Raw genomic sequence first — 26,058 nt, 5'->3', positions numbered from 1 at the left:
CTGGGGCAGCAGCAGATATCGGAGGAGAAAGCAGCTGGAAAGCAGGATACCTCCCAGGAGGGTGGTCAGCTTCATCCAAGAGGCACTTCTGAACAGGGCTTCAAAACATCTGACAGTCCACAGTTTCTGGGCTGCGCTTTAAACCCACAGGGAACTGAAGCTTGCTGGAGGGGAGTACAGTGGAATACCTGCTCAGCCTACCAATCTGTTCAGCAACAAATGGACTAAAACCCATTTTTAGAAGACTGCCTTAAGCCGCCCTACCAAAGTGCTGTGCTGCTGCCTGTGTCTATTGAGGACCTCCTTTTGCCTCAGGCACACAATCCCATTGCAGATCCAATGAGGACACGTTACCACCCCAATTCCCACCTGCAGCTGTAAGGTACGTGCCCTGCCGTGGGCATGCCCATGCACCCTCAGGGTGCTCACTTGTGGGATGCCAGCCACAGCTCCCTGCTCCTTCCCAGGGCTGGGAGACAAAGAGCCAAGGACAGCTGGGAGATTCAGGGATCCCTGCAATGCGGTCACTTTGCTTGTGCTCCTCTCTCCCGCTGCCAAAACTTGGGAAAAGCCCAGCCTGCAGTGCTTGTGCCCACAGAGGGGATGGCTTCCATCACAGGGCAGAGTCACAGAGATGTTTGGGGGCAGGACCAAGGTTCCCACCTGCTCCATTGGCAAACTGCTCACGGCATGGGCAAATACACTGGGCACATCTCTGCCATCCTGCCAGCTCAGATTTGAGCTGCTCCTCAGGCTTCCATCTCCTCCATCACCCTGTCTACACCCCAGTGCTGGTGGGTTTGCCAGTAGCCAGACTTCAATCAAAGGGCACAGCGATTTGGAAAGGAGTAAGGAAGTATGGGATGCTTGTTCTTGGGCTTAATGATGCTTTTTAAAAATCTTCCACAGTTCCCAAGAGTTTGCATTTGCACATATGGGAAACTGCAGCTCTGAGGTGCATGTGCTCATCTGAAATAAGACATGATTTTTGTGTGTACTGACAAGGTCAATGCCTATTTTCCCATCCAACTTCAGGTTTAATTTTGGTAACTGTCTGTGACGGTCGCGAGTACTGATGGGTATAAATGGGCATCAGTCTAAAAATACCCATGTTGTGAGAGCAGCAGAGCAGAGTTAAAGTTGCTGCTTTGAGACTGTCCCAGGATCAAATCACAGTTTACCCGTTTATCATGCAAAATATGTTTCCCAGTAACATCGAATACTTCATGACAAATTCCTTCTGCTCAGTTCGCTATTTCCTACCCTATAGCTGCCTCAATCCTCTTCCTCCAGCCACCCCTCACCACCTCAAAATTTTGCTGGTTGAGCCAGCAAACTGGGACGCGTACACAAGCCATCTTCCAGTCCAAGCAGTTTCACAGGAATCTCAGAGAAACCAGAACTAGTAAAAATTAAATCAATATCAATCAAAGGGTTAAGTGGGTAAAGTTCCTCTAGGTAACACCTTATTCTCAGCTCCCCTTTTGCAGACTTCCATTTACAAGATGAATTATCTCCCTGATATGAGACCCTTAGGGGATCCACACTTCCCTGTCCCAGTCTTAAGGGGTTTTTTTTGTGTGTGTGTGGTTTTCTGGTTTTTGTTTTTTAAAATTTAAAAAACAGAGATTTAGAGGAGATCTGAGACACATCAGTACACCCTTCCATCCCAAGACAGCTTGCAGCTGCTCTATGTGCCATGGGAGCCCACCACTGTGCAGGGCGAGGGGATGCGGTGGCACTGGTGCACAGGAGGGATGCAGGCGGTGGTACAGGAGTACACTTCCCAGAACATCCCCCCAGCTCCACCCCGCAGCTGATGAAAGCCAAGAACAGGTCCCTGTGCCCATGTTACTGTTCACTTCACTGGGGCTTAACTAGTACTGAGCTTCTCAGAGAAAGCCAGGGACCTTGTCCCAGCACAGCCATATCATTTGTCCAGAGGAGGGCCACAAGGATGATCAGGGGGATGGAGCACCTCTGCTACGAGGACAGGCTGAGGGAGCTGGGGTTGTTCAGCCTGAAGAAGAGGAGGCTCCGGGGAGACCTAATAGCAGCCTTCCAGTACCTGAAGGGAGCCTACAGGAAGGCTGGGGAGAACCTGGTTAGAAAGGCCTGCAGTGACAGGACGAGGGGAAATGGCTTCAAGCTGGAGGGGAACAGATTTAGACTGCAGATGAGGAGGGGGTTCTTTACTGTGAGGGTGGTGGAGCACTGGAACAGGTTGCCCAGGGAGGTGGTTGAGGCCCCTTCCCTGGAGATATTCAAGGAGAGGCTCAACGAGGCCCTGGGCAACCTGGTCTAGTTGGGGGTGTCCCTGCTGACTGCGGGGGGGTCGGACTAGATGACCTTTGGAGGTCCCTTCCGGCCTGGGCAATTCTATGATTCTATGATTTCTCCCTCAACTTGGGCACGCACAGGGATGGCTCTGACTGGGACCGACCACTCGTGGGCTGGGAAAAGCAGCCAGGCATGAAGGTCAGTGGTGAACTAAGCTGCAAGCTAGCCCACGGCCTTGAAAACATCTCTGAATTCCTTTCACAAATCCAAGGAAGCGATAACAGGAGGGACCGGACCCGCGTGGGAGGCGACAAGCTCCCACCTGCCTTCACAGGCTGCCATCTCTGATGGCCAAGCGTGGCACGTGCAAATTAACTGGTGTGTGGGTGCGTATGGGATACTGGTTGGACTGGCTGCAAAAATAACCAGGCTTTGAGCTGCTCCCTTTGGTTAATGTAAACAGGGAGCGCGCTCTGCGCACATCTGCTGGCACTGCTTCCACACCGCTTTTCGCAGCCCCGGGGAGAGAAGAGGAGAGATGAGCTGTACCCGTTCTGATATTTACCACCTGTTGCCAAAATAAGCAGAAACGCATTCCTTGGAAACCCCACATCTGACTGGAATTTGTGGTATTTTTAATTAGGTGTGCACTGCTTCGACCCATGCAGGCACCAGCAGCGGATGCACAAGCTGTTTGGTGTCAGCTCCTTGCAATCACCTTTTGAAGAGGGTAAGAAGCTACAAGAGCCTAGAAATGGCCTCTGGTTCATCCAGGCTCCAGTGGGTTTGAACCCATGTGCTAGACGGTGCTCGGCTTAAGGAAAAGCATTTAATATTTGCAGGAGTTTAGTTACACCCATTTACAGTAATCCCTAATTAAACTCCTGCCTCTTTTCTGGCACTGGCAAGACCCGATGCCCTGGGGATGCCGGGTGCAGGGCAGGCAGCGCCCAGCCGGGCACCTGCCTCTGCTCCAGCAGGGAAACAAAATTGCTGTGAGCACAGAGTCCCTCCAAATCGACCCTGAGGACAAGTGACAAAGAGAGGGACAAAGTAAGAACAGACCCACGCAGGGCTCCGGAAAGGTGTCAGCTCGGCAAAGCGAGCCGAACCGGAACACGGCGAGATTTACGCCCCAAGTTGTGAAATGCAGGATTTATTTTGGTATTTTTTTACTGCTCACCAAAGAGCTGCTCTCCCACAGTTGCATAAAAAGCTTGAGTAAGACCCGTTGAGAAGGCAGATGAGAAGAGCCAGGCAGAAGAGCAAACTGAAGGAAGGTAAGCTGGTAAGACTGTAATGAAATCAGCAATTACAAAATTCAGACAATTAATAAAGAATGAATAAGCAGCAGCATTAACCACTTAGCACATCAGAAACAAGCCAGCCCTGTGGGGCTCATTAAGATACTGGCGGTGCTTAACACTGTTTCTGGGTTGTAACTGGAGAAAAGAGATAATTACTCATATCACACTTGTTTCATGGTTCCTAATTTGGAAATACCTAATGCAGGTATTTAAAATATGGAATTTAGTGAGTGATTTTTAAGTCAACAAGTCTGAAAAATGTCCTTTAGAGAGATTCAGAAAGAATTATAGATTCAGATTCTTGAAAAAAATCCAAGCTAATAAAAGTTCCAAGATTTTGGGCGGAGTCAGAAAACAGCTAATACAGAATTTAACGTCAAGCAAACGGATCACAGTACAAACCAGCAGAGCACTAGTTCTATACAAGCTCAGATCCTAAACTGTCTCCATAAAATTTAAAGTGTGCCTCTCAAAGGTATTAGGCCAGCTAAGAAACTGAAAGAATATATTGCTGTTTCCCCTTTGGCATGCATTTTCCCCAAAATGTTATCTATAACAACGGTATACAGCCCAGATTAAGGTGACAAAATCACCTCACAAGATCCCAACAATGAAGCAAGGACAGAGGCAGATGACAGAGTGTCACTGTGCTTGCAAGAAACCCCACAGCAATGATCATTTTTACGTAATTCTAGAGGAAAACACAGGGTATTGGTTACCCAGGTTGAGTGTACAGGAATTTGACATCTACTCATTTCAGGTTGATTTTATATGGCATTGGCCAAGCAGGCTCTCAAAGGAAAAAGGGGCAGAAGCTGCATCCCCAAGACGAAGAAACGCATCCTAAAAAACCCCCAGAGACATCAAAACATGGCATCCCAGGGGAAAGGACACTATGAGGATAGCGTGGTCCTGGGCATATGAGCAGGGCAACACACAGCAAAGTAGAAAGGTGAAATTACCTCAAACAGAGCACTGTTGAAATCACAACTAATACAGTACATCCCAACATAACATGATCTGCTTTCTCGTATATTTCAAAGCAGCAATAGAAAAGAGTTTAGGAAAAAGCAAGAAGACCATGAGGCAGGTTTCCCAGACTCTTAACTCCCAGAGGTTAAAACAGACTTGGTCTATTCAGCTCATCCAAAGAGTGGGCTAGGAGGGGACTTGCTCAGTCCTGGGACCCGGGGAGAGCTTCCTCATGTTGAAGGCAAAATGCAGAAGATTGACTAGCTGGGATTTGAAGTTGGATCCATCTAAACCACAGAAAGACCTGTCTTTTCACAGAAGGCTCAATAGGATCAGCACTCCAAATCACACTCACCACCAGCTTTGGGCCAATTACTTTGGAATTCTCTTTTTTAAATATTAAGGGTTTCTTAGCACATATGCAGAGGTCAGCAGAGATGTGCTTTTTGAGTTTGCAGTACTGGAGAGACACACACATCCACAAAGTTCCCAGGCATCAGGGACTGTCTGACGGAGTCCAGACCAATCCCACCCATCATGTTAAAAGAGAGCAAGAAAGTGTCATTGGGGCAAAACGCCAAAACAAAACTGGAGGCTTTAGAGGGAAAAAGACAGAGATGGATCTCTATAATGCATATCACTATTGCAATCCAAGAACATCACCATAAAACATCATAGGTGGGGCTGTTTTCAGTTAGAGTTAAGCGGACATGTAACTCTATTTGCTGAAGTTTTCTACAGTGAATACCCACTTAGGGACGATTTTTGCAGTTTCTGCTGAAATGGATCAGCAGTTTTGTTGGGGAGAACTGGTTTGGTTGGGATTTCTTTCCATCATGTTAAACTCATGCTGGTGAAGACCAAGTGACAAACTAAGAATCATTAGGATCCTCGCTGTCTATCAGGGAAGCCTGGCCTGAGAAGGAAACATTCTTTTCTCTGAGAATTCATCCAAATGTGGCTATATTCTTCATCTGGAGCCTTCCTCTCACAGAATCTTCTAGGTTGGAAGGGACCTTAAAGATCATCTTGTCCAACCGTCAACCTAATTTTTGACTCGTCAGACTTCACTCCAGCTTGGGAAAGTCCAGCCCTTTCAAAAATCCCCACTGAAGCACATCATTTCACCCACTGACTGTCATCCACAGGGACACCAGAGCAGCAGGGAACCGCAGCCAGGGACCACAGTGCCATCACAGCCTGCCCAAGGGGCGAGGAGATGCAGGCAGGAGGAGACAGGGGACCTCCAGGGCTTTCATGGTTCTCTGTACACTAGAGCCCTTCTCCGCTGGGACTGGGAGAGTGCTCGGCTCCTTTATCTTGTTCTCGGCTGTGCTTATTGTTCTGCTGTCCTACAATAGACACATCCTTTCCTCCAGCTCCCTAATTAAAGGAGATCCATTCCGCAGACCAGCTCACACAATAGTTTTTGCAGCCTCTCCTCTTAAACAGATGTGATCCTTTCCTCCACTCCCGCGTGCCTCTGGAACATGCCGTAACACACACCCAGGCACCCTTAGAGCTCTCATGGCCACAAAACCCGGTGCCAAAATCCTTCTCACCTTGCCATAAGCTGCGAGGCAGGCTCTGACGCTGCTCTTCCCCCTCAGCCATTTGGTGTACAGCACCGCCTGGAACAAACCTTCCTGCTGCACTGAGCCAAAACCACCAAGAATTAATTTTAGCAGGGAAGAATCTGGGGCACGTGGCTTTTTTCTTTTTTTTTTATTGTGCAAAGCTGCAGCTCCGCGCTTTGCCTCTCTTCTGAGGTGATGCAGCATGAGGAGAACACTTCAACAAATTAAATCAAGGGGTCCTTGGCCTTCGAGGACCAGCAGAGAAGCACAAAGGCAGAAAGAATCACACACAAGAGCAGCATTTCAAGTGTTGGCTTCGGCTTGGTTCAATTTTAAATCAGTTTCCCTGCACAGAGATGCCTCCTTGGAAGGAGTCTGGTAAGTCACTTAGTCTTCCCGTGTCTCAGTTTCCCATCCATAAAACAGATATTAAATATTGCTTGACCCCTGACCTCTTGCCTCTGAGCTTTTTTTTTACTCTTTGCTCTCCTTTTCCTAAGCTATTTCTTTCATTAATCACAGAGCAAGAGACACCTGGCTGGAAGAGGTGGCTGCCCAGGATGTGGCTGCTTGTGTCTCCTCTGCTCAGGTCCCTGCAACATCAGCTTTAGCAGTCAGCACAAGGGAGGCATTTGGACCCCACTCCATCCCAAGAGTAAAACGCTGCCCTGATGCCAGCAAACTGCTGAAAGCCCTGATTTATTAAAAAACGCAGGAAATTTCCAAATAAAAGCAATGGCCTGGGTCCGAGGAGACACAGACTCAAGGGTATTGGAAAAGGTGGACAATTCCAGCTCTCCACTGTGCTGACAGGAAAGCGCTGGGAGATGCCAGGATGAGTTGCAGACCCTGAAATCAAGACACACCTCAGCATACCCCTCTCAAACCCATTTTCTCCTCTCAACAACCTCTCATGTCTGCCAGGAGCTTATTCCTACACATGGTTAGGAATTTACTCTGAAATGCAAAGATAAGTGGAGATGGTTATCTTTGCTAGCAAGTTTCTAGCAGCAGAAGAGCCTGTCACCTCTCCGTGACAGTGGTGGGGCTGGAGAGCACTGAGCGGGGCGTGTTATGGCTGGTGACACTGAACACAGCTCTTTCCCTCAATAACAGTACTTTGTGCAGAGGTTTACACAAGTTAGAGGGTCAGGCAATCAAAGGCAGCTCTGTCACCTTGCAGAAGGAGCAGAGAGCGATCAAAGGACAACGGTTTCTGTAAGAACTCTTCAAACCCTCACAAACAGCAATTACCAGTGCTCTCATGACCCCAAATCTCCCAAAACAAGCTGCAGACCTCCCCCTTGACAGCCAGGCTAAATCCAATCATGCCGGTGAGATAGAGCATGCAACAAATCATTCCCTTCTAGGCAGGACGAAAAGCCAGAGTGGACACGCGGAGAGGAGAGCCACCTGGGCATCACCGGCAGCTCCCATGGCATTTGTGGTGCTGCAGACCCTAGGGGTGTCAGTGCTCCAGCTGGGCTGTGTTCCTCTGGAAAGCAAGGCTTACAGAACCGGATTCCCCTGCTTCACAGAATCATAGAATCATTCAGGTTGGAAGAGACCCTTGGGATCATCGAGTCCAACCATCTACCCTACTCTGCAAAGTCCTCCCCTACACCATATCCCTCAGTACCACATCTAAACATCCCTTAAACACATCCAGGGATGGTGACTCAACCACCTCCCTGGGCAGCCTGTTCCAGTGCCCGACCACTCTCTCTGTGAAAAATTCCTTCATAATGCTTAGTCTAAACCTACCCTGTTGGAGCTTGAAGCCGTTCCCTCTCATTCTGTGCTTCTGGTGCAGCTGAGCCCTGGCATTGAACTGGGCTACCAAAACCACGTGTGCACCACAGGGAGCCCTCAGAGGAAGGAGCCATGGAAGGCCTGGGGCACGTCTCCATCAGTGACTCCTCTGCACATGCCCTGCTGAGCCCAAGGGGTAAGGCAGCCCCAATGCTTGCTTGAAGTAACACTGCCGAGGAGGAACAAAGGTGAAGCAGGAGGAAAAGGAGGGAGCACAAGGGCACAAAGAGGGGGCAGACGTTTGTGCAACGACTTGACGGGCTCTCCATGAATTCAGAGAGGGGGTGGGAGCTGGCAGAGCAACCCCAGGCTGGGAAGGAGCGATGCTGAAGGTCTGCCCTCTCCCCCACGCTCCGGCAGCCCGGCAGACGTTATTCCCCGTGCTCTCCCTCCAGCTCCCAGCAGATATTTGCCAATGGCTCAGACGCCGCCGGCATCGGGAAGGCAGTAACGTGATTCACCACGGGTGGTGGTGGGGAAAGCCCCCAGCCGGGGAGCGAGCTGAGTCACGGGGAGACGCCGTTGGCTCTGGGAGAAGGAAGGAAGGAAGAAAGAAAGAAAGAACTGAGGAAAGGCCAACCCAAGCAAACACAGGGCAAGGATGCGTGACGGGGACGTAGGGGACACGAGGCACTGCTGCCTCCCAGCTTTTTGCCAGCAGCTCCAGTCCTGCCCTGGGCTTGGTGCCTACTTGGATCCCAGCCCTCGCAAAGGCATTTGCCTGGCTACAGGCCAGCATCACCCACCAGGGACACTGCTGCCTGCGCTGGCGTGCCCAGCATCAGTTGATGTGCTCCTGCTAGAGCCCTGAGCACTGCCTGCCCATGGGACGCTTGCCCAGAGAAGTCCTGAGCTCCTCAGAGAGATCGGATGTATGGGGAACACCAAGCACCAGCATGCACTCCCCGGCTCATCAGCCTTCTCAAATCATGCTCCTTCATCTGGGTTTTATGGTTTCCTTCATCCTTGATGGCTCCACGGCTGAGCTCTCCATCCATCTGGGAAACCCCTTGCTCCTTCCCAGGCTGGACATCCTACCACCAAGCTCTCCTCTCCACCACACTTTGAAGCCTGTCCACAAGGGACATGCTGCTGCCCCAGACCTGACAGAGAATTCTTAGCTAGGGCATTGCTGGAAGCCAAAAGGCAATGAGCTTATTATGACACTTATGAGGCCAGCCACAGGGAGAATAGGAGCATGCAGGGGGGTTGGAACTAGATGATCTACAACTAGATGATCTTCCAACTCCAACCATTCTATGACTCTATTCCTGTTCCTCGCCTCCTCAGGACCCAACAGGTCGCATGTCTGGCTCAGCCCAGTCATTCCTGCCACCCCATGACTCCACAAGCCTGGCAGAGAGCTGGCACAGGCAGCAATTGCTCACATCTGCCTGGGAGCATCTTCCCAAAGTCCCTCTGGCAAGCAGAGCCCCATCCCTACCAGCTCTGGGGCTCAGACCTTTATTTCCAGCATTAATGGCTCACACTTCACACCTTCTCACCAGTTCAGATGCCTGCCCTCTGCCACACGGGATCATTTGCCTCCTTAAACTTGTAATTTTACTACACGTGCATTACAACACACTGTACGTACAGCTCACACTAATTAATGCTGCCAGTAACCTTCAAAGCTTTGCTGGAAAGCACTTGCCACATCCTGGCCATGGTATTAAAATAGACAGCAAAGCCAGGGCCACCACGCTTTGGCAAATTCTCCTGGAAACTATCCCTCCCTTATGGGTAGTCATAGTCCAAAGGCTGCTTCGATGAACCTGGGTACTAATTCAACCAGTTTATTGATTAAATGCTAATCACAGGATGAGATCCTGGGCTATTTCTTGCAATCGAGTAGGTGGCATGTTGGTAGTGGTGTTGGACTGGCCATTATTTTATTTGGAAGTTAAGTGGCACTGGTGGTGCCAGGAGGAGAAATATGATGAACTCGCCCGGAAGCTTTCACCCTTTTTACTGCGATTGTCAAACACTGAAAGAGCACTTGAAATTATTACAGATATCCCTTCGGTTCCTCCCAGATCTAATACAATGTAATCTCGTTCATCTCGGATAATCACGTCAAGTCATTAGCGCGCTGATAATTCACCTCGCGCTGAGCGCCATGACTTGGCCAAGAGCAGGCAGCGCTCTTCAGGTGGCCAAAGCCCCAGCATCTGCTGACCAGCCTGCTGCCCACCATCCCCATCCCCGCAGGGCCAGCTCGCTTTCAAACCCTGCCCAGGGACAGCTGTGGCTGTGCTACTTCTTGCACGATGAAAGACAAAGGGAAAAAAAGAAAAAAGAAAACCGAACCAAAAAAAGACGACATTATTATAAATGACCTAACGCTTTTCAAAGCTCACCACGGCAGGAACAGGGGTATCTCAGAAATGTTTCAACTGAACGAGCTCAAAATTACACCAGGCATTCTAACACAAATAACTGGCCAAATGCATCAATTTTCACACCAGTCCGACTGTGTATGTGGCTTGCAGAGGATGCAAAATCTTGCTTTAAACAAGCTTGTTGAAATTCAGCTATTTTGCCAATTTGCTAAAATAGAGCTCAGCTATGCAAAGCAGCAGAAGTCCAACAAAATCAGATGTACCTGACAGAGTAGGAGGTGTAGAGGAGCTAGATTTTAAAGTGCTTGAAATGCCTCCTTGTTTTGAGCCTGCAAAACTCAGCTGGACACTTCCCAGAAACAGGCTTGCAGAAGACTTCCACAGAAGCAGCTTTTAAGAAGTGCCTATCTAGGATTTCATCCTTTCTGGCACCAAAGAAAACCTGGATTAAAGCTGCACTCACCAATCCAAGCAGCACAAAAAGGATGATTCCAAATTCCCTACAGAACGACCGTACCAAGCCCCAGCCAGGTAGCACTGGCTGCACTGGAGACATGCCAGGAGCACAGAGGAAAGCATTTACATCATGAAAACATAAAAAATCATACAGTTATCACTGTCATTTAGGGCCTCATGTGCTCAGCCAGTCGGAGGGAGAGGAGGGAGAGGAGGGAGAGGAGGGAGAGGAGGGAGAGGAGGGAGAGGAGGGAGAGGAGGGAGAGGAGGGAGAGGAGGGAGAGGAGGGAGAGGAGGGAGAGGAGGGAGAGGAGGGAGAGGAGGGAGAGGAGGGAGAGGAGGGAGAGGAGGGAGAGGAGGGAGAGGAGGGAGAGGAGGGAGAGGAGGGAGAGGAGGGAGAGGAGGGAGAGGAGGGAGAGGATGCCCTGCAGCTAGCTCAGGCCCTTTAAAGTGAAATTTTCAACAACTCACGATCTTTAATGGTTGGGAACATGCCTCAATTGGTCTCTTCCTCTCCAGTACTGTCTCTTCGGTAGCTGATTGGTCTCTTCCTCTCCAGTACTGTCTCTTCAGTAGCTGACAGATGGACAGCCCATCCCAGACCACATTCACAAGCTCCCATCTGAATTTCTCAAGCTTTGCCCATGGCTGGCACAGAGCAGAAGAGCACTGCAGCCTCTGGGCTGCCCCTTCCCAGGAGAGCTAGGTCAAGGAAGGTCCCCAAGTCTCACACCAACAGGACAGGCTGGCTGCAGTTTTAACGAGCCTTTAATTTCTGTGGATCTTGGGATCTTTCGGAATTCAGGTGCCCAAGTGTAACTATCTGGACTTACGTAACGGTTTATCTCACCTTGCATCCCGAGGAGCCAAGGTGTGAAGATGAACTTATCCCAGAAGTTTAGGGCATGAAGCAACATGGACCACGTCACCCCATTTCGGGATGAGGAAGAGAAAGGAGTCAGTTACACAAACAATCCCAGCTGAGAAGTTTAGGGCATGAAGCAACATGGACCATGTCACCCGTTTCGGGATGAGGAAGAGAAGGGAGTCAGTTACACAAACAATCCCAGCTACTTGTCAGGAAAACAAAGCTCTAGCCTACTGGATTTATGAGTACTGACATGGCCAGTGGCGCCCTGGAAGAGTCAGAAGATGTAGGCTCTGGAGGAAAGCTGCAGCAAACACTTATAAATTGCTGTCCAAGTGCATCCTCAGCCAGGCCAGTGTCTTGTTCCACCGAGTCCTTCCGAGGGCCAGGGATTTGCACCGAGATGCAGAGGGAGGCAGGGCTGTGTCCCAGCAAGCCAGCGGAGCAGGCAGGAAGAGCAGGAAGGCAGAGGCAGCCGGCCCAGCACCTCCCCTTCCCTCCTCTCCCCCGAGCTTCCAGAATCCCGGGAATTCTCCAATATCCTCCTGTTTCTGGACAGAAACCCTCCCTCTGGCGAGTGCCGTGAGGACGGCCATGCTGCCACCAGCCCTTCAGCAGGGGGAGGACAGGGATGGTACCCCTGCCCTGCAACACCGACTCTCTGTATAAAGTCCCTCTCAATCCTGATCCACAAGAGAGACCAGATTTTGGCTTAACATCTACATCTCACTCTGGTGGAGCTGTTCTGCCCACCATCCGTTGCTCTGCTTTGCTCCCAGGAGAGGGGCACCAGAGGGGCAGAGCCAGGCCAGAGCAGGAATCCCAGCAATGCCAGCTATGCTGTGTCCTCCTCTTGGCCCCCAAAGGGTCAGGTCTCCCCCGGGTTCAGCCAGACCTCCAGGGCTCGCCCTCCAAGTCCCAGCTGCTGGGGAGCGGAGGGGAGGCAGTGCTGCAGGAGGAGATGCTGCTGTCCCTCCATGCTGTCTCTCCCCAGCACGGGCAGTTTTGGGGACTTCCAGGGTGCTCTCCCCGCTCAGGACCCATGCTGCGGGGCAGGGTGCTTCCTCACTTCTTTGTAGGATCATTTATTTTTTTTTTTAAATCACTTGGTAAATAGTGGCAAAGGCCAACGAGCAGCTAGCATGAGAAAGTGGAGCCACTGTGGCGTGGGGGACAGAAAGGGGTCCCCTCTGTCACTGGCAGCAAGTAATTCAGAACACACCAGGACACAACGCTGCATTAAAAAACCCATACAGACCTCAGGGTCAGGAGCTGCTTCCCACACCCCATGCAGAACCACCGCAGCTTGCACTTGAAGATCTCCCACCGCCTGCTCTCTGTGCCTAAATAAGCTTTTTCTTCCTCTGGTTTCCCCAAGACAATATGTTGGGAATTACTTTACTCCTCAAAGAACGCAACTACCCTTCTGCTTTAAGAAGGACACATATTCCTTGACCTCCAGCCAAATTCAAACCAGCCTCCGGTGCCCAGCCCAGCCAGCGAATGCCGGGTGCAAGGCCAGTGCAAAACAGGGGAAACCAGGGAAGGGCTTTTTGTGTAAACTCCCATCAAACAAACCCTCCTGGCATCCTCTTCGCAAACAGCACCCCACGACAGATAAACAGTCCCTCTGGCAGATGTGGTCTGCAAACTCGCAGCTTTTCAACGACTTGCACCTCTCTTGTCTTACGTGAGATCAAGGAAAGTCAGCGCACATGTTTCAAACACATCATTCATCCTGAGAAATCATTATTTTACCCTAACTTGTGTTCTTTCAGCCACTCGGAGCTTTATCTATGAATTATCTAAACTACGCTTAAGTTTATTTATATTGGTCAACAAAAAAAACACGGTAGGGTTTATTTAAGCTCCCGAAGTTGTGCCAGTCCTCCCATGCTGATGTGGAGTCATGTGATTTTGGGGCTGGAGCTGCATCCTTTCAAAAGTCTTATCTTGAAAGGCCACAGAGGAAACAGCTGTTTACGAGAGCTCCTGACAGCGTCACAGTTGTTCTGTCCCAAACCTTGTTTGGAACCAAGGTGAGCAAAGCTAATGCCATACAGGACTTCCCAGCTTGTGCACCAGCCACAACATTAACTACCACCAAGAGGACAGGGCAGGGGGTAGAAAAGCTGCTGAGAAAAGCCTACAAATTATGTGCTGAAAGTTTGAAACAGAAGAAACTTGCAAGCTGTGTCCTTCGGGTATGATACTCCTCTCCTTGGGGTATCCCCCTCTCCTCCTCTGGTGATGAGAAAAGAGAAAACAAGGCTATAGCAAGAGTCTGCAGGAGGGACTGAGAGAGGAGCCCTGGTAGAGCTCCTCAGCCACACGAGCAAGCCCAGTGCTCATGAAATCCCATGAGGCCCCCAGGAAGACAGCTCATCCATTACTCAACATCCCTGCAAGCATCCTCAGCTCCTTCCATTCAAGAGTGTTATTTCCAGGAGAGCGCTATTGCTGGAAGACAGGGCAGACCCCTTGCTTGCAACCCCAGGAGCAGACCAAATTACCTGCGCCTGTGGCCACACCACCATGTATGTCAGACCAAGGTCCAACCCCTGCCCAAAGGGCTGTCTCGTGTGTTGAAGAGCAGTCAAGCTCCTGCTGTTTCAAGCCTGGGGGCAGCAAGCTCACCGCCGGGTGTGTGGTTTGCTCACCTCCCAGCCTGCCCTTGAACACCTTCCAGTTGTGCAGGCAAAAGGCCACGGAGCAGAGGAAAAGCTCCTCTCCTGGCCATTGGCCAAGCATTATACGGAGAGAGCGCCCTGTATCCTGACTATAAGTATTTTGGGAAGCCAGATGACTTCATTAGCAGCTGACATCCCCTGACCTACTCACTGTTAAACAAGCTCACTGCTGGCCAGCCCCAGAGCTCGTTACTCAGCACTTTAATTTGCACGTTGCCATTTACCGGGCACTAACCTGCTGGCACATCCAGGCAGCAGCTGAATTTTCACTCAGCTGAAGCGCTTAATGCAAGCAGTAAAACCCAAGCGTGCCTCTTCCACAAGTAGTTTGCTGTTGCCTTTGAACTGGGACTGACACGTGAGGAAATCCTCCAAATTGCGGACGTGTTATGGTTTCCATCCAGTGCTGGCAGCCCCACGTCCTGCACCCACCTCCCACCCCATCGCTGCCTCCCCAGCACATGGTCCTGCACAGGACACAGCACCACGAGCATGGAGATGGCCCTGCTACTGCTGGGGATGCAGCTAATCCCAGCCACAGCACGTGGGGTGCCTGGGTACCATGGGGGACAGCCAGCACAGGGGATGCTCCAGAGGTGATGGTGTGGCAGAAAGTCACGAGGTTGCAGCCACCAAGCCTGGGTTACACAGAGATCTCCGTGGAGAGAGTGACAGTGAAAACTACGGAGTTATGAATAACCTGGAGGACGGGACTTAGGTGAGACGAGGCCGCAAGCAGAGATCGAGGCATGGTACCCCCACAACCCCACCGCACAGGGGAAGGAGCATCCCCACCACACTCACCCTTATCCGCCGCATGGCCGTCACGATCTCCACCCGACTGTTTGGCCGGGGCACATCCAGGCTCCCGATGTACTGGAGGGAAAGAAAGAGCCGATTAGTCAAGTTTCCGTGGCACTGGAAACCTCACAGTCCCACCATGGCCTCGATGGCACCCCTGGATGGTACCCAGCATCACTTCTGGGGAACAGGCGGCGGTTTGCCCGCTGCACCAGAAGCCTTGCATGCCTCCCACCACGAAGCTGTTCCCTCACCACAATGTTTCAAGCATTCAGCAGCCCTTATTCTAACAATAAAATAACTTTGGTAATCAGGCCAGCAGGATTCATTCATCTATGCCATGATCAAAGCATGTAAGTATAAGCCAATATCACCTCAGCTGCCCCAAATCGTCTATTATAGACCTGGAAATTGAATTTATCCCTAAAATAGCCGGGGCAACCTGTCCTGTGACAGGCCCTTCGCTACTTAATTACAGCCCTGCCAAACCCTTGGCTGTTTTTGCAGAGATGCTGAGCCTCCAGGCCAAGCCTCCAGAAGAAAGGAGCCGCTTTGCTATTCAAAGGGGACCAAAGGCAGCACCGCTGCGACCCGGCACGGAGAGATGCTGAACAAAAACCTTTTTAAAAATAAAATGGAAGAGGGCAGATTCGGGAGAAGGATCAGAAAACAGACAAGCAATGAAGAGTCAATGCGGAGCGCTAAGAACGCGCAGTTAGAAGAAAAGCATTTTGAGTCTATTTACTAGCCCCCTGTGCTCCCACGCTTCATCTCAACACGAGCACTGACGTAACCCCCGGCAGCGCAGCACGGGCACTGAACCTGGCAGGGCTATATGTTCCTGTGAATACTGCCATAACCTCTGCTGACACCATGAAAACCCAGGTCTAGGGGTCACCGCACAGGCAGAGGCTGGGGAGAGGGGTTATTTCTCACCCAGCATAGAATCATAGAATGGTTTGGGTTGGAAGGGACCTCAAAGATCATCGAGTTCCAACCCCCCTGCCATGGGCAGGGACACCTCCCACTAGAGCAGGTTGCTCAAGGCCCCATCCAGCCTGGCCTTGAACACTTCCAGGGATGGGGCAGCCACAGCTTCCCTGGGCAACCTGTTCCAGTGCGTCGCCCCCCTCATAGTAAAAAATTTATTTCTGATATCTAATCTGAATCTTTTTTTCTTCCAATTTAAAACCGCATCCCCTTGTCCTATCATTACCCTTCCTGGCAAAGAGTCCCTCCCCACCTCTTCTGTAGGCACCCTTCAGATATTGAAAGGCCGCTCTAAGGTCTTCCCGGAGCCTTCTCTTCTCCAGGCTGAACAATCCCATCGCCGCGGGACTCCCGGCTCCTCTCCGCTGGGACGCTGCTGCCACCTTTATTGAGGGCACAGCGCAGGGGCTGCATGATCACCCCTGGGTTCTGCCTATGTGTGCTCTCCTGGACACCCCTCCTTGCTCAACCTCCATGCCTGCACCCCCAGATCAACAAGCTCCCCCTGCACGGCTCCTGCCCCGGGTGCAGATGGAGGCAGCGTCCAGCAAGCGGCACGGGGCAGTCGGTGCTGAGAGTAGAGGTGAAGAGGGAGGATATAAAAATAAACAGCAAACAGCTGGCGCGTTCGTCACGTGCTGAGCAGGCTGCCATGGTGCAGGGCAGCTTTATGTAACCAGGAATTAAAGCCCAGGATGTGCACCGCCAGCATTAACTGCCCAGACCCCAGCTCCTGAACGCCCGGCTGCAAAAGCACAAGTCGTGGTAAGTTTTAAGTTGCATCCCCCAAATGCAGCCTTCCCGCCCCTCCAAACGTTCAGGCCACATTAAGAGAGGTGTCTTTGATGTCAATCCATTTCCTTTTCTTATATAAAGTCTGGAAACCATCAGTAAAAAGCAGGAGATGAGGCAGAGGGGTGAGGCAGACCCACGGGCACATGGTCACCGTGCAGCAGGTAAGGGAGAAGCTTTTCCCCATCTTCCCCCGCCAGGCAGATGTCTTGGCTCCATCGTATCCCTCCCTCTGAGCCTCCCCATCCAGCTCTTCTGCTGGGGACCACCAGGCACTGCTTCCTGCTCACGTGCAAGGGAAACTTCTTAACTTGAATTATAAGAAGGACAGAACTTTTGCTGGCAAAGAAGACAGCCAGGGGATGCCTCTCTTCTCCCAGTTATTCCCAACAGCTCCAGGTCACTGCCACTGGAGGGGTAATTGCTTTTCCTTCTCCCCACATTTTCCTTGTGCAGGCGAGGGCAGAGTACAGCCATGGGCAAGGACAGGGTAAGCGGTGGCAGCTATCAGCTGGGCAGGAGACAGCCCCGGCCAGTGCTGGCTCCCACAGCCACATGAATTCAAGCAATGCCATCCTTCTGGTTGACAACCACAACCTCAGCCAGCAACAACACTCAGTCATGCCCGTAATTGCACGTGCGAGACTGTCAGGGCTGGGCCAGCCCATAAGCAAGTGATGGAGCAGAAACTGGACACCACCTTGCACCTCCTTGGATAGCCCTCCTGGAAAACAGCACCAGCAGTAGGAAGCGTCTTGCCCCTGTATTCAGCTATTCCCCTCCAGCCCATGCTTGTGAGCACCTGAGCCAAGGGGCTCAGGTCACAAAACACGCAGGATTCACCTTGGTTCCCAAAGCCAGGCTCCAGAGCATCCTGCTGCATCCCGCATCCCACCCTCACCAGAGCCCACAGCACCTCCAGCCCCATCGTGGGCTCACTTCACAGATTACTGTGCTCACAGCTCCAAAACCACCCACCTCTCCCTCCGCTCTGGAGGCAGGTATATTTTGCACATTTCATGAAACTCAACAGATGGACAAAGTCTCCCCAGATTATTTTTGCCTTCAGGGCCAAAAGCGCACATGGGAGCTGCACTGCAGAGGAGTAACCCTTCACAACGTGACTGAGTGTCCTCCCAGAAATGTGGACTTGGAGGTCAGCCTTTCAGCAAAACTACTCTTTCCCAGGCAAGGCGTGGGGATGGCCTGAGAAACCACCTGTGTTTGCTCGTGATTTGCAGGTGATAAGTGCATGGAGCACTGCTCCTGCGCTGCTCTCCTCCAACCCTCCTACTCACAGCACCAGCCTTTATTTTGGGAAGAGGTGTGGGAAAAAGCAGGCGAGGTAGAGGCGAGGATCAGCAAAGCAGCAGGAGCCTCCGGGGTGCAGAGCTCCCCCCTCATCCCACCCCAAGGCTGAGACCCTGTTCCCCCTCCCAGGGAAGGACACCCAGGTACCCCCAAGCACGGGGGTTCCCAGACCCCAGCCATGGGCTTTTGCCTTCCTTGAAAATCCACATGCCCCAAGCGAGGTGCCAGCCACGGTGCCAGCCCTGGTCCCCACAGAGGTCCATGTCCCCAGTCCCCTCAGGGGTTGGACCAGCATCCGTCGACCCGGCGGGAAAGAAAGGCAGCAGGGCCAGGGCTGAGCTCAGGGAGGAGAAAGGAAGGCGCCCGAGACAAAAGGAAGGAAAATAAAGCTGTGTGAAAGAGAGCTGACAAAGAAAATAAACCCATGAAAGAACCCACCCTCTCCAAGCCCCCGGGAACTGAGTAGGAAACCATATGTACACATGCAGGACATGGCTTTCCCAAATAATCGCCTCCAGATCCGCAGCCCCACCACCCTGCCAGGGGATGGGGGGGCAGAGGTGGAGCCCCCGACCCACAGCCAAGAGCCAGGCGGGATCAGGGGGTCCCCGATCCCCACGCTCTGAAGGTGGGGGGCACGGCTGGCTCAGTGGGGAGGGCTCCCAGGCAGCCCCCTCCTCCTCGGCCCAATTAGGAGAAGAAAAGCCACTCCGCCACTCGGAGCCCCAGTGAATGGGCAGCCGAGGGGGTCCCTTCTGTAAGGAGGCACTCTGGCAGCCCCACAAAGGCAGCCCTCGCACTGCAAACGGCCCGAGCTGCTCGGGGCTGCGTTGGGCAGGCAGGCACAAAGCACCTATTTTGCCAGATGCTTTCAGTCCCCCCCAGCGCCCCGCTGTTCCTCATCCCCATCCGTGGGACCCAGCCTTCCATCGGTCCTTCCAGGGTCCAGCCCCTCTCCCTGCCTTTGGCTTGGTGGCCGTCACCCACGGGGCTTCTCAGCACCCAAAGGGAGCTGGTGTGCTGTCCCCCTCCCGTGCAAACCCCCCTGCCTGTCCCAGGCACGGCTGGAAGGGGCCTCCAGACACAGCCCACACCATGTACCCTCCACCCATGGCTTACAAAAGACCTGTCCAGTTGAGGGAAATATCAATCCTCCCCAGGCCAGAGGAAAAAAAACCAAGAAAACAAAGGACAGCATTTTGCCAAAGCAATGTTTGCACAAGTCACTTAGTTTCTCGTTTTTCCTTGAGGTTGTTCAATATTTCTTGTTTTCTGCTCTGTCAGAAACGACTTTTCTTGGGAAGGTGCTTTTTCTGTGACAGCAGGTGGTAGATATTCTCAGAAAGCTGAAGATTGACCGCATCCCTGATGGTGAGGACACCTTTCCGAGGGGTGCTGATGAGATCCTTTGCGGGTGGTGGGCAGCGAGAGCCTTCCTGGAGAGGAGCTGCCACCTTCCCGAGGGAGGGCACGCTGATGCTCTGCCACCCCCAGTAGCAAGCAAAGGTCAGGGCTGAATCACACCTGACCTAGGGGAGCCTACAGTGGCTGGCTACCGGGTTTCCAGCTTGGAAAGCCACCTCGAGCCAGAGAGCTTGCCATGGATGAGGAACCATGGCAAGGAGAAGCTGCAGGCAGGCAGCAGGGCAGCGTGGGCAGAGGAGACACGCTGGCACCAGCCCCAAGCTGGAGCATCTCACCACAAGCTATGCAGCCATCCTTGGGACCAGGAGAACCTCATCCAAGCAGAGGGTCCTGCACCTGGGCTGGAGAGGGGCAACTGGAGGTACCTGCAGCCCAGTGAGAGGTGTCAGATACGGGGTGTGAGGGTACCAAGGGTTCTAAAGAGTCCAGGGTGGCGTGAGGCTGTACCAGGTACGGGGACATTGGCCCCATGACACACAACTGTGCCATGAAGCAAGGGCCAAAGTGCTCAGGCACCAGTCCCCAGCCAGGGGCCCCGAGATCTGAAACCTCTTTATTTCCCCAGTGCCTGAGGAAACATCCAGCCTGGCTGATAAGGGCTGCTCCCCTGGCAGCCACCACCCGGGAAAGCAAGGGAAAACCCAGTTCCCAGGATTTTTGCTCCTGCTCTCCAGTTGCCCACACATGGCCTCTGCCCAGGGAGCCACATGGGCTGGGCTGGCATGGTCCAGGCTCTGCCCTGCACCCCAGGAACACCCAGCCATGCTGGAAGGAAAGGGGGGAAGTTTACTCAGACTGCGGTGGTGCAGGCTCAGAGGCCAAAAGGGATGGAAAAGTCAGGATGCCAGCTGACTTCAGTGGAAAAAAAGCCCTGGCTCTCCAGCCTGAGCCCAGCAGGAGGGTGCAGCGGGCTCTCTGCTGAGCTGGAGGACTCTAGCCCTGCCCAGTCCCCCCTTAATGGGGGGCTCTGCACCCTGAGGACGCCAGGGTGCACCCAGAGTGTCAGACCCATCCAGAGCTACGCAACCAGCCAGTGGGCATTCAAACAGGGACACCTCATGCCAGGCAGCACCGGCCAAACCGATGCCCTAAGGATATTAGTGCCGAGCCTAGAAGCATTTGCAGCCACCTCTGAGCTGCCAGTGCCAGAAACACCAAGCTCTGGGGGGCCCAAGACGAGACCCCAGTGCCCACCAGAGCCACATGGACTGCACCCACCCTCCCCTCTCACCAGCCAAAATGGAGCTCGTGCAATAAGGGGAGGCACCTTTGCAGCAGGATGCCACCCTGCAGCAGAGATGCCAGGACACAGGGCGAGGGGGTGCAGCAGAAGAGCTGAAGTTTTTCCATGCCAAATAAAGCAGGGCCGTCCACTCGCCCCCGTTTCCGTCCCCCCGCCCAGCCACAGCCACCCCCCCATGCAGGGGCTGAGCTTCCTGCACTTACACCCAGCTGCACGGGTGCTCCTGCACGGGATGTGCACAACAGGAACACTGCAGCAGCCAGAAAGAAGGGCCAAGAGCATCCCACCCCCATCGCTTCTTCCTCAGGACCTTCTGGCATCTGCCGAGCCCACGCACTGCCTGGCCCGTACCCACAGTCTGGGCACACGCAGCTTTGCCAAATCCTGGCAGAGTTGCCTTTTCTTTTTTTAATTTTTTTTTTTCCCCCTGCTAAGAGCTTCACTAAGCAGCCTGTGAACTGACTTAACAAGTATGGCAGGAATATGCCACTGTTTCAGCCGAGAACTTTTGTGGCACACGGGAAGGTTATTTATAGCCTCCAGCAAGCAATCCCAGGCTAAAAAATCACAGTGCAGCTTTGCTCTGGGCTGAGCAGCCCTGACAGAGCACACCATACTCCAGAGCTGCCAGTACAAACAGCCCCCAAATAGAGCTGCCAAGTCTCTCCCAGAGAGCTAAAGAGGTGCAGAGCTTCATACAACCTGTCTCTGGCTTCCCAGCCCTCCAGGAAAGGGAATCTCGCTGGGATGAGAGCCTGAAGCAGAGAAGGGGAACTGAAGACCCCAATCAGAGCTGCCTGCAACTCAACCCACCTCGAACGCTCTTATGTATGGCCCCTCCATATATAAAAATATACACCAGAGTGGAAACACACATGCATTTGCTGCTTAATGTTCACCTGAGGCTATAACCCCTTTCCTGCTAAAATTATTATCTTTGCAGCAATCAGTAGGCACTGCCAGAGCTGGCAGCCCCAGGAAGGTGGTGGCAGGGGAGCTGGAGGGGCCCATCGGAAGGGACATACTGGATCAGACTAAAGTCTTCTTCGTGTCCCATCTCCAAACATAGACAGCAGCAGATGCTCAGTTCAACTTCAGTTTCCCACGCACGGAAACAGAAAAAAAGTACTGACAAACGAGAGAAAATGCCTGGTTGCCAAGATCCCTGAAGGGGGAAAAAAAAACCCCAACCCACAAAACCCAACCACCACCTGAACCCAAAAACCCCCACCTGCTGCCCAGAAGAAACCCAAACCTCCAATCCCACATTTATCTGCACACAGGTCCGATGTCAGGAAAGCCAGGTCTCAGCACGTGGCTTGTCCTAGCCCATGGCAGTCCCAGACTGCAGGTGGTGGGTCTGCCCGAGGACCAAGGTTTGCTTGGACAGCTCCTTCTCCCCTCACCTGCAGATGGGGGAGCAGCAGAGACGGTTCTTGCACCCACCTCCCCCCTTCATTGGGGAACCACGGATATTAGGGCACTGCCAATGGATTAATGAGCCTCGGGACTGAAGGATTAACAGCTGTTTCCAAACAATGGGCATTTGGTAGATGGGACCTTGCTCTAGACCATAAGATGTCCAGGGGAGAAGGAGAGCTCAGCCCAGTGAGCACCTGAGAGTGACTCTAATGACAGGGGGCCAGTAACAGCTTCCCCATGCAAACCCAGCAGCCCTGCACTCGAAGGGATGGGGGGTCCGGCGGTGCAGTGCCAGGCTCCACCACCCCACGTAATTCCCCCCACATGCTGATCTCTCTGGAGGCGTTGGAGTCGCCTGAGTCACGATTTCTGAATGCACAGAATTGCTGGTGTTGCACAAGCTGGCCCTTGGGTTTTGCAGCACCAAGGCTTTGGGAAGATAAGGAGTAAACTCACATCCCCTCCTCCTCCTCACCCAAACCAGAGGAGAACTGATGGGTGGAGGAGGACAGAAGGAGCCTTTACTCTCTACATACCCATTTATTTAACCAGAAACCATTGCACAAGTGGGAATTTATGCCTGCTCCCCTGTGCCACACTGCAGCTCCCAGCTCTTTCATCTGAATGCTTCAGCTAACTCAGGAGGTCAGGCTTTTGATTTTATTCAACAATTCAGACCACAAGACGCAGAAGACAGTGAACACCCTGCCTCCCCTCAGAGCCAGCTCCCCCGATTCCCAGCAGCCTGGCCGAGGCACCTCAGGGACACAGAGGGGTCTGATGCCAAGAGGGGTGGCCAGTGAAAACAAATCCAAAAGTGTGAAATGTATTACTCTTTCTAAGAAGATGGAGTGGGATTTTCCAACGATTGGATTTATCTCCAGAAAATGGATTAACGTAATCCTTAGAGGACACTTCGCTCAGACTCGGCGTCCCCGTGCCAGGTCATATGGCTGCAAGTAGCTTCAGTGGGGACGAGCAACACCAGCATCCTGACTGCATCGTGTGTGACAGCAAGTCCATCACTTTGTGCTTGAAAAGGGCCCGAATCCTGACTGCCCACAGCCACCCACCCTGGGACACTGGGATTCCCCCGGGAGAGAAGCAAGGGGAACATCAGCATGGAAGCCAGCAGCTACCGGTGAACAAAAACACGCATTACATCCACTATGTGTGCCATTTAAAGGCAGGAGCAGACAACGTAGGTCTGAGTGTAAAAATAAAATTAAAAATTAAAACAATAAATCAGCGCATACCGACTCAGGCCCGCGTTCCCCCCCTGCAGTGAGCCCCAAGCAAGCTCGTCAGGAATCCCGGGCTGCCAGAGCAGAGACCGCTGATCCAGCTGCTGAGGGCTGTAACACTGGGATCCCCACCGCCCGCGCTATCAGCAATCCCAGGAGGCTTTTAGGAGACAGGCACGCGAGTCTTGGCGCTCCAGCTGAGCATTTTTCTTCTTTAACCTCCCCCCCGAAGTTCTGCTCTAAATCAGAGTTCCTCATTTTTGTGACTCGCGCTGGGTGTCTGACCGAAACGAGAGTCAAAGCGGGTTTAAGCGCTTGGGATTCTTGGGGATAAAAGGAACTAAAGGAGTGTAAGCATTTAATTAATCTCCAGCAATCTAATAAAAGGATGGAGTAATTGCCTGAGCCATCTGCATTCTGCATCTGGCATCAGGGGCTGCTGGAGAAACCCACAAATTCAGAAGCCGGGTTTTGTGCGGATTGTGCTTGGCATTAACGCGTGCCACAGGATACAAAATAGGAGAAAGAGGAGCTAACAAAGACTAATATGCACCACCCCATTAATGCAGCCCAACCAGCGGCACAGAAAAGGGATCAGCCACGAGCAGACTGAGGGGCAACTGAAGCCCTGTCCCACTCCTGGGTGACACAAACCTGGCATGGAAGTGGAAGAGGCACAGCACTTGTGCCCAGACACCCAGGATTTAGAAGGGGAGATGCTTGGCCGCCTCCCCACAGGTGAGGGGTGAGCAGATGCTGGCAGTAAAACAACACTTGGCTCCAATAATTCAGGAGGGACAGGCTGCAAAGCTGAATTTGCAGAGTCTTTCCCAGGAAAGAGTTGCAAAGCAGGTTTAAGTTTGCTCCATAAACAACTCCTCTGCTGTTTTCCTCTCTGCAGCACGGTGCCCGCCATCAGGCAAGCAATGGCCTTTGCAGAGGAACCCTCCCAGCTGCAAGAAGAAGGGGCAACAACATAACTTCAGCACCCTCCAAGGACCTGCAGCCTCGTCCCCCAGGGATTAAGATGCCAAATCTTTCCTTCTTCCTGTGCCAGCACCCATGCTCCAAGGACAATGGTGTGCGACAGATGCCTCCCTCCCTGCCACTCAAAAATCTGTTCTACACCAGTTTTTTTCCAAGCCGAGGAGTATCTCATCAAGGTGATAATCGCATCCCCCAGAAAGAGCAAAGGGGGCAGGATTATACGCTTCCCCTTTTCAAATTTTTTGGCCAGCTACTTCCCAGCTGGCAGTGCCTGCTGAGGGCTGGGCAATGCGGACAGGTAGCTTGGCTTTTTCCCAGCCTGCCGAGAGGGTGCAAGGCACTCAGACTGTGGGCAGCCACAGCCTAAGTGGAGTAAGAGTCTGAGAGATCCCAACGTATTAAAATAAATAAATAAATAAACAAACAAATAGCGCTTCCTGCCAAATCCACCAGCAAGAATGGTTTATACATGCCAGGAGAAACAGCAAGCTTTTATTCCAGGCAGGCAGCCCTGACCTCTTGCACCGCACCGCCAATGGCATACGCGGTTCCTCCCCGCCTGCTCACCCCATGGGTTCATCCCACCGGGGGAGAACCAGGGTACGAGGCATCCTGCAGGAACAACCAACCGTTCCCCCACCACCACGCCGGCATTCCAGCACTTCCCACAGCGCTGGAAAACGCGGAGCAAAGCCCAAGCCTTTCCCAGGGCGAAGATGCACACAGTTCCTCCGGGCCAACGTCCCCAAGCAGAGCCAAGGTGGGAAAAGAGCAGGGTTGACTCTGCTCCAGCTTGACCCATCATCCCTCCAGCTTCACCACCTTCACGGGATGGGTGGGAAGCCTCACCCAACTCTTTGCAGCTGAGTTCGGTGGAGAGAAGGTACACCTACAGGATGGGCTCCCGGGGGTGGAATAAAACCCCAAGGCTATGCCAAAAAGAGAGAGCTGGACAACGGGGAATAGCAGGGGGTGCAAGCGCTGGCCAACATGGAATACCAGGGGGTGCAAGCGCTGGGCAGGGATCCCCGCGGACCCCCCCCTCCTCTCCCTCCCGCCGGTCCCCCCCTCTCCGCGCCCGCTGCCCACCTTGGCCTCGAAGCAGATGCCGTGCTGGAAGGCGTCTTCGTTGTGCAGCGGGATGCGGAGGTCGTGCCGGTCGTCCACCAGGTTGTACTTGGACTTGGCGGGCATGGCGGCCCCGCCGGCGGCCGGGCTTTACCCCTGCAGCGCGCCCGGCGCCGCCGCCGCCGCGGAACCTCCGCCCCTCGCCACCGGCCGGCCCCGGGGCGGGGACGCGCCGCCGCGGAGCGCGGAGGGAAGGGCGGGCGGAGGGGAGGTAGGGGGGGTGGTCTAGGCAGAGCGGGTCCCCCCCCTCACCATCCACCCCTCCTTCCAAAGAGGGGAGGAGCGGGGGAGCTTAAAAAAAATAAATGGGGAGCCGAAAGGGGCGGCGGGGAAGGCAGCGCTGACACCTAGTGCGCGGTGGCGGGGCTGCACCCCCGCCCCGCCAAAGTTTAATTAATTAATAAATAAATA

The 26,058-nt window shown here is 53.0% G+C and overlaps 1 protein-coding gene across 3 annotated transcripts in view; it reads right to left on the bottom strand.

Annotated features, from left to right (window-relative positions):
- The window catches only part of NOS1AP (nitric oxide synthase 1 adaptor protein), a 44,566-nt gene extending 18,758 nt beyond the window's left edge, over positions 1 to 25,808 (bottom strand). For all 3 annotated transcript variants that reach the window (XM_014943385.1, XM_014943386.1, XM_014943387.1), the window contains exons 1-2: positions 25,609 to 25,808; positions 15,109 to 15,180 (exon numbers count right to left, since the gene is read on the bottom strand). In XM_014943385.1, coding sequence (XP_014798871.1) covers positions 15,109 to 15,180; positions 25,609 to 25,713 — 177 coding nt within the window. In that variant the 5' untranslated portion in view covers positions 25,714 to 25,808. The remainder of the gene's footprint in view (positions 1 to 15,108; positions 15,181 to 25,608) is intronic.
- Positions 25,809 to 26,058: the final 250 nt, after the last annotated feature.

Source organism: Calidris pugnax, unplaced genomic scaffold (assembly GCF_001431845.1).
Source record: "Calidris pugnax isolate Ruff unplaced genomic scaffold, ASM143184v1 scaffold63, whole genome shotgun sequence".
In the NCBI taxonomy this organism is placed as follows: domain Eukaryota; kingdom Metazoa; phylum Chordata; class Aves; order Charadriiformes; family Scolopacidae; genus Calidris; species Calidris pugnax.
The sequence above is the reverse complement of the archived record's forward strand: the minus strand, read 5'-3'. Positions and strand labels throughout refer to the sequence as shown.